The sequence below is a fragment of the Calidris pugnax genome, unplaced genomic scaffold, assembly GCF_001431845.1.
Source record: "Calidris pugnax isolate Ruff unplaced genomic scaffold, ASM143184v1 scaffold103, whole genome shotgun sequence".
NCBI classification, from domain to species: domain Eukaryota; kingdom Metazoa; phylum Chordata; class Aves; order Charadriiformes; family Scolopacidae; genus Calidris; species Calidris pugnax.
Window position 1 is genome coordinate 1,834,935 of NW_015090990.1, and position 7,457 is coordinate 1,842,391.

General features: G+C 49.8%; 1 protein-coding gene across 1 annotated transcript in view; it reads right to left on the reverse strand.

The window, feature by feature from the left end:
* MARCH4 (membrane associated ring-CH-type finger 4) overlaps positions 1-6,801 on the reverse strand; it is a 38,984-nt gene extending 32,183 nt beyond the window's left edge. The window contains exons 1-2 of the mRNA XM_014954111.1: positions 6,760-6,801; positions 6,026-6,181 (exon numbers count right to left, since the gene is read on the reverse strand). Coding sequence (XP_014809597.1) covers positions 6,026-6,181; positions 6,760-6,801 — 198 coding nt within the window. The remainder of the gene's footprint in view (positions 1-6,025; positions 6,182-6,759) is intronic.
* Positions 6,802-7,457: the final 656 nt, after the last annotated feature.

The window sequence follows — 7,457 nt, forward strand, 5'->3', positions numbered from 1 at the left end:
AGTCATTATTTTCCATCTTTTAATTCCATTTTGCTACATATATTAGGGTATGAGGATTGCAGAGAGAGAAAAAAGGGGCTGAGACAGAAGATAAAGCATGTTACCCAGTGAGAGCACAAGAGGGGTCCAGGAGCTGTTCAGAGGTGGAACATGATGATGAATTTCAGCTGCAAGAGCTGGACCTGATGTGTCCCTGCACCAGTGGCCTTGGGAGCCCACCTCAATCCTAGAATTGTGCCTTTCAGATTTTGTAACAGCCCTTAGAACATCACTTATTTTCCTAATCCCTCTCCACCATCATTATGGCCAGTAGACTTTGGTGGGTGACCCTATTGTCCTCGAGGCACCACTAAAGCCTCAAAGAAAGATCTCAGCAGCGCTGTGGAGTCCCTTTACCAGCATGTCTCAACCCCCCAAAGCTCTTTGTCTGAATGCCTGGCTGCAGATACAGCCCACTCCCTCCAAATCTCCAGCTCAAACGTTCAGGCTCTAGCGAGGTCACAGTGTCGAGCAATCCCACCTTGTGGGGACAGACCTAAACCTGAGCCCTTCTTTCCTCAGCTGATAATGACTGTTGAGTCCCAGGTAGCCATGGAGCTGTACTGAAGTGCACCTTTAACAACCAGCAGCTCACCCAGGTTGTCAATCAGGAATGTGACCTTTAGGCAGGTAGAAAGCTCTATAGATGCTCTTCCAGCACTCAACAGGGCAGAACTAAGGACTTGGTGGTACCAGAAAGCTTTAAAGGCTCCTGCAGGATAAGAGGAGCAGCTTTGCGAGCTCCGGGCTTACGAGGGCTTCAGAGAGTGCCCAAGCAGCTCTCTCTGATGCTGTCATGGCTTAGCCCCAGCAGGCAATTAGGTCCATGCAGCCACTTGCTCCCTTCCCCTGGCTGGGATGGGGAAGAGAATTGGAAGAGTATAAGTGAGAAAACTCGTGAGTTGAGATAAAGACAGTTTAATCAGTAAAGCAAAAGCCACTCACACAAGCAAAGTAAAACAGTCAGGCAGGTGTTCAGCCATCTCCAGGAAAGCATTTCCCCAAATCACAAAGCTCTGCAACCCAGATGTCTCAAAAAGGGTTCCTTAGGAGCCCAGGTCTGACATTTGTGATGACCTTAGCCAAGGGACAAGTTGGGATTGGTGCCTGCCAGTCTTGTCATGCTTGTTCTCTTGCACTGCTTCATAACCTACATGTTATACTTGGGACAAACCTGTTCCCCTGTTTGCTTCAGTGCTTCTGCTCAGAGGCTTGTGAGTGAAAACTCCCAACTGCTAATGTACCACAGATTAATAATCTCATTACTACAGTGCTTAAGGCCTGATCCGTATTTCCCTTTCTTTGGCACCAGCAGTCTTCAAATGATCCCAAGCACCAGCATGAGCAGATCCAAGGCAGATATTTGCCCGCAGAAGATACCTGTGTCTTACTGCAGCAGCTCACTAAGAAGACTTGCTTGCTGGAAAAGCCTTCTTACACTCCTCTGAGAGCTCCCCCATGCCTGCCTCAGGCAGTTCAGTTTATTTTTATTGCTGTATCTGACACGTCCCCTTAGTACGTATCATTAACATCCTGAGCTCTGCTAGTCAGCAATTTAATTTTCAGACCCAGGATCACAAGCAAGCAGAGGTTTTTCCTAGAAGGATGGCGTGGACCATTCCCAGTCCTGCTTAGGTCTGACTCTCCCCTCTCTGCTGTCCTGAGGCCCTGGCCATCCTCCTCAATTATCTTTTGGAGTGTGGCTTTTCTTTTTATAAATTCATCAAGCAAAGTTACGCCACCACTGTGGTAGCTTCCCTGCTGTACATTTAGAGATGCTGTGGCTTCTTCAGATACTGGAAAAGCAGCAAGGAGGAAGAAGGGTCCACTAGGGCCAAGTAATGGAAATGTGCAGTGATGAAACCCTTTCTCCTCTATGTGCCAGAGCATCTGGTAAGACACAGCCTACAGTATTGGTGCCGTGGAAAGCTCCCTTTATGAGGCACCAGCCATGAAGTCTCTCTCGCTGTGACTGCGCACATTGCTTGCAGGCTGGAGGCTGCAGCTGGAGCTCAGCAGGGACCAGTCAAGGTGCATACTCAACACAAAACAACAGCAAATTGGGACAAGCAAGAGACCTCAGTGAACTTGTTTCAAGCTTTCTCGCCCAGGAGCTCAGGCTGAAGTTCCCACATCCTTGGACCTCGGCCACTTCTTGCAGATGTGGGAACCCTGATGAAGAGACCATACAAACGCTCAGCTCTTAACAGGGCATCACCACAGTCAAAACAGAGCCAGAGGAGAACTAGCACCAGATCCCAACCCCAGCACTGGATAACTGAGGATCTTTGGAACAACCCACAAGACACAAAGAGTCAGAGATAACAACCGTAAAACAGACTTGAACTCCCTGAGATTGCAGACAGTTGTAGGTCTGGGAAGGTTGGTTGAAATGGATCTTGTATTTGCTAAACTCAGAGCATCAGAGTGAACGTGGCTCAGGAGCGGCTACAAAGGAGCTGTATAGCCACTGCAGAGTCCCGTCAGAGCAGGTACCTACTCTACCATGTATCAACACCAGCGTGCCTATAGTGCTATCAAACCCCCGAGTCTTCAGAGAAGTTTTAAAGTCATGGGCTTTGCACAAATATTGCAATGGATGGGGAGCATTTAAAGCCTCTATGCCCATGACTCCTGTCTCGGTGACTGCTACACGGGAGGATGGATGGATGGATGGACAGACAGATAAAAGCTCTGGATCTTCTAGTTGCTCACAGCTGGTGGGATATTTTTGCTCATTTTCTGTCTGACTGCTGCTTGGCAGGACACTTGCCATGTTGTCCAACAATCTTAATCCCCCAGTCTCAGCAGGTTTGCAGTGTTGCTGCTTTAAGACCTTTGTTCTTAAATGCCTGCAATCCAGGGGTGGGGGAAGGGGAAGTTAATTTATAGAGATTCGTTCTGCCAAAATATCAGAATAAAGGCCTCTCTCTGGTAAGAGACATCATAACAGCCTGGAGGCTGGAAGGAGTCTTTGTTAATTATGCATGAACCATGTTCCCCTGACTGTAACTCTTCTGCCCACGCCACGAGTCTCCACACACATCTGACCCATGCTGTGCTCCTAGGCACTCCAAAAAATGTACAGCAGATGTCAAAATGGGCAGAGAAACATGCAGATCCCTGGAACATGTGGGTGTTGGGTGTGCTGCTCTGTTTGGACCAATTGGACATGCTTCAGGGAGCCCAGGACCTGCCAGCTGCCTGGGTTTGGCTTTCCAGTGGTCTGTCACATGAGAGGTAGGCCATGTTGGTGGTTAAAATCTAGCCAGGGTCAGAGCACCACCCAAACAGTTTTCATTTGACAAGGGAGTGAGGTTTGTGTGGTCCTTGCCTGTATTACGGTTGGTCTGGAATAAACAGACAACCATGACGTCCTACAACATTTACCCTCCAAAACCTCTGCTTGAGAAATTCAGAGCTTTCTTGTAAGAATAAAGCTGGGCAGAAATGCCAGCAGACCCTGAGAAGAAAGGCCAGGGACTATTGCTTTACTTAGAGGCATGCTGTATGTCCAGGTGGCTCCTGCTATCCACATGCAGGGTGAAGACTGAGCAGAAAAGATGCTCTTCCCGCCTGCACATGCTTTGGCACATTGTTATGGCACATATTGTCAGAGAATTGCAGCCCCTGGGTCCTCTCAGCCTCCCTTTCCCAGTGTCAGAGGATGGTGAGAGCCATGGAGGAATGAGGGAAACCCTGGTGGTGTGCATGGTGATGGGTTATGGGGGGCCTGATCCTTTAGTCCTTGTGGGAATTCCAGGCCTGGTATGTCAGCCACTTCCCACGGGATTTCACATGTTAGTGCTAGTGTAGCATCTGCTTCCCAGAAGTGCCTTTGTGCTGGCACCAGACAGGGCACCCGGGCACAGAGCTGTAACTCCACACACGCCGCAATTATTCCAGACCAAGCGGCTTTTCACTCCAGTTGCTTCTTCCCACCCTCCCAATCTCCCAGTGCTCCTGCAAGAAGTGCTGTGAAGCCCAAGCCAGCCATGTTAGATTGTTATCCCAGGAGTCTAACACTCTGGGTCCGGGGTCTGTGTAGTCCTCTGGGACCCTTGCTCCTGGAACTGAGCTCTCTATCTATCTCAGTTGTTCCTGCCACTCAGTTTTTGTGTTCGTGGCAAAGGCCAGCAGATCAGGCCACTTTCTAACAGAGGAGCCCCAAAAGAGCAATCCTTTGTGCGGGCTTTTGAATGTGTGTGTGGGAGGGGAGCCCGTTCGTGAATAGCGCCGATAAATTTTAGCCAAGTGAAGAGCAGGAGGAAAGTCACTGCCCCGTTGCCCTGAGCCACGTGAAGGCACTGAGCATTTGGAGGTCCTTCATTAAAGGCAGTGCTGGCGACATGCACGTTGGTAAATCTGCACTCCCAAACTGCACTCCAACGCTGCGCAGCATCGCGCCCCCAATCTCAGGCACAGAAAGCATTAGGGCACTCATGGACCGGCTTCCCAGAAATAAACAAACACTGTTTTGTCCACATCTCCCCTCCTGTGTTTCAATCTGCTCTGAGTTACTAGAGCCAAGAAATTAAAACACCCTGGGTCTGGGATGAAACCTTGGGATGAAACTACTCATCTCTCCAGCCCACGGCACATGGAAAATTGAATCTGAAGCTGTAGGGACTTGCAGAGAGCAGTCAGGCGTCTTTCTTCCCCCCAGCAAAATTTCCCCATGGTGCCCCACTAATTTCACTACTTCGTTTAAGTCTGGAGTCCTAAAGGGCTGTCCCTGTTTCCTCACTGTGGTTAGTGACCTCAAGCCTGGAAAAAGACACACAGGGACTGCAGTTTGGAGGAGAAAGGAGAAAGCAGGACTTTGCATTCTACCCCCCACCCCTGTACAACTAGGCACCATCCCTGGCAAAGTCTTTGCCTCCTGCTAGAGAGCAGAGCAGCCAGCAGAGAGCCAAAGCTCTCCATCATGTGCTGGACAGACAAACATCCTTACAGACATTGCCCTGGTCTCTAAAGCACAGCATGTTGCTGTAATGTCTCTCCCATCCAGATAATGCTAATTAAGCAGTAGTGCCTAGATGTAATGTGCTTCCCTATGTCCAAGGCACTAATGGTGCTCAGCAAAGGCATATAGCAATTAGTCCATCTTCAGGCGTTGCCCCTGCAATAAATCAATAACTATTAAGGATAATTTATCCCATTTTTAACAGTCACATAGTTTTCCCCATTCTGAATCTTGATTTTAAATTACCAGCCTGCAGTGGGGCTTATTAAACCACAGTGGTTTTGAACTTGGAAGAGAAAAAAGGTGGGTCCTCTGATGCCTTTCACAGCCACTTACAACAAGATGTGCTTTACCTGTTGTGTGTACATCTGCAAATGTCCACTGAGAGTCAGGGTTGGAGAGACCAGATCACCTCAGCCAACACCCCTTGTGCTGTGCCAGGATGTATTTGATCATGGGGAAGTGGTAAAGTGAAAAGGGTGGCAGGATCAGAGAGGAGAGCAGTAGGAGCCCTCCATCTGCCTCCTCCATCCCTGATGCCAACACAGAGGATGCTCAGCAGGCAACTGGGGTTAACTGGGCAACTACAGACACGTGGAGTCTCAAGGTACTGCTCTGTCACAGACATCAAGGTACCGCTGTGTCACAGACATCCCTGTCACAGACATCCCTGGGGATGGTGGCAGACCTGCGGTCTCCAGTGGATGAACACATTGGAGGGCTTGTGAGGTGTCACAGCACTATCATGGTCACTCTGGGATTTCCAGCAGGAGGCAAGAGTGAACGTGGGAATTGTCAAAGGACAGAAAGAGCAGACTCCCAAGGGATGCCCCTGGTACCACTGAGCAGAACATGGGTCCTCTTTGGACCAGACCCCGACAACCCTGTCTAAGTGTCTCAGACATGTGGATCACTGTGCGCAGGAAAGAAAAACCCACGCAGGTAAAATCCACTTGCTCCCAGAAACCAAAAAATAGAAACGAGAATAAATAGACTTTGAAATGTCTCTAGTACCTTTACCTGCAGAGGGTTCTTTGTGCTTATGGCAATGACGTGATACTTGTAGTAACACAGCTCACAGCTCCAGCAGCCTCTCTCGCTAATCCATTTGATCAGACATGGCTGGTGCGTGCACTTCACCGATCCATCGCATCGACACGGGCTCAGCAACTCCCCCTGAAAAAGAGAGACAGCATCAGCGAGGCTCCCCTCCTCCCACAGGCATGGCATGGCATGGCATGGCAGAAGCTCCATCATCCACCCATTTGCTCTTTGTTCCTTTTTACCTAGTTTGGCTGAGGCAATCATGCTGCCTCCATCTGTTTTCCCCCTAATAATTCCTGGCTGATGTGAACAGAGCTTGACAGCGATGTAACGGTTTCAAATACTTGGGTCCTACTTTTTTTTTTTTTTGTGGAAAGAGACAGCTGGATTGATAAGAGATGCCTGATATCACTGCTGAAGGGAAAACTAGATGAGCACAGCACTTAGTAGACTCCAGAGGACCCACACTAGACCGCAACCAGTGGACTCAGCTCTGTTGGCAACCAGATGCTGCTGCTTCCCTGCTCAGGTTCCTGTCTCTCTGCTACCTATTTTAGAAAGCGAGGCTGGTGGTGGGGATAGGTGCGAGACAGCCTCTGCTGCAGGCTGGGGTCCTGCTCAGCCTGGGGTGGCTTCCTCCAGCCCAGCCAGGCAGGAGGGGGGGCACAGGCACGGCGGCCCTTGGTCTTTCTGTGCAGGCTGGCTCATGCAGGCTGGCTCCTCTCCGGGAGCTGGACGGAGCCCAGCGCCATGCGGTACCTCCCGGGATGTGCCAGGCAGTGGGCGTTCGCAGCGCCAGACACAGGTGTCTCCTTCCCAGCTCCTGGACCAAGAAGGATGAACGTGACCATGGGTGGCAGGTGTGTGCGTTGTGTCCAGGTCTTTGTGTACCCATAGCCCAGCAGGGAAAAAGTCCTTAAATTTCACCCCCCCTGCCCATTTCCCCCGGACAGTCTGTCCCGAAAGTGAGTCACGCTGATGGATAGCCTGCAGGGCTGGCTATTTTCACCCTAGAAGCAAACAAGGTGGAGAACAAATTGTGTCCTGGCTTGTGACACACAGACATTTAAGAGTGGTGGCTGAAACACTGATCCTCCTGGCTTGCTCCCTTGTTTGTGGTGCAGCTTTAAACAGGAGTATCCAGGAAACCTCAATATTATTGTGATCCAGTCCTGTTCACCATGGGACTAAATTCCCCTCTGCACACACAAGCTCAGGAGCTCACTTTACAGTCATTTACCGTTGCTTATTTAGGGAAGAACAGAGCAATTACATTTTACTCCCCACCTTTTAGTGTTTAAAAGCCACAGTATAGACCCCAATTGTGTATTTAGCTGTGCTCCAAGATTTAAAAGCTTTTAAAGGCAGAATGAGAATATCTATGGGATGGGGAAGGCTCGCATCATGC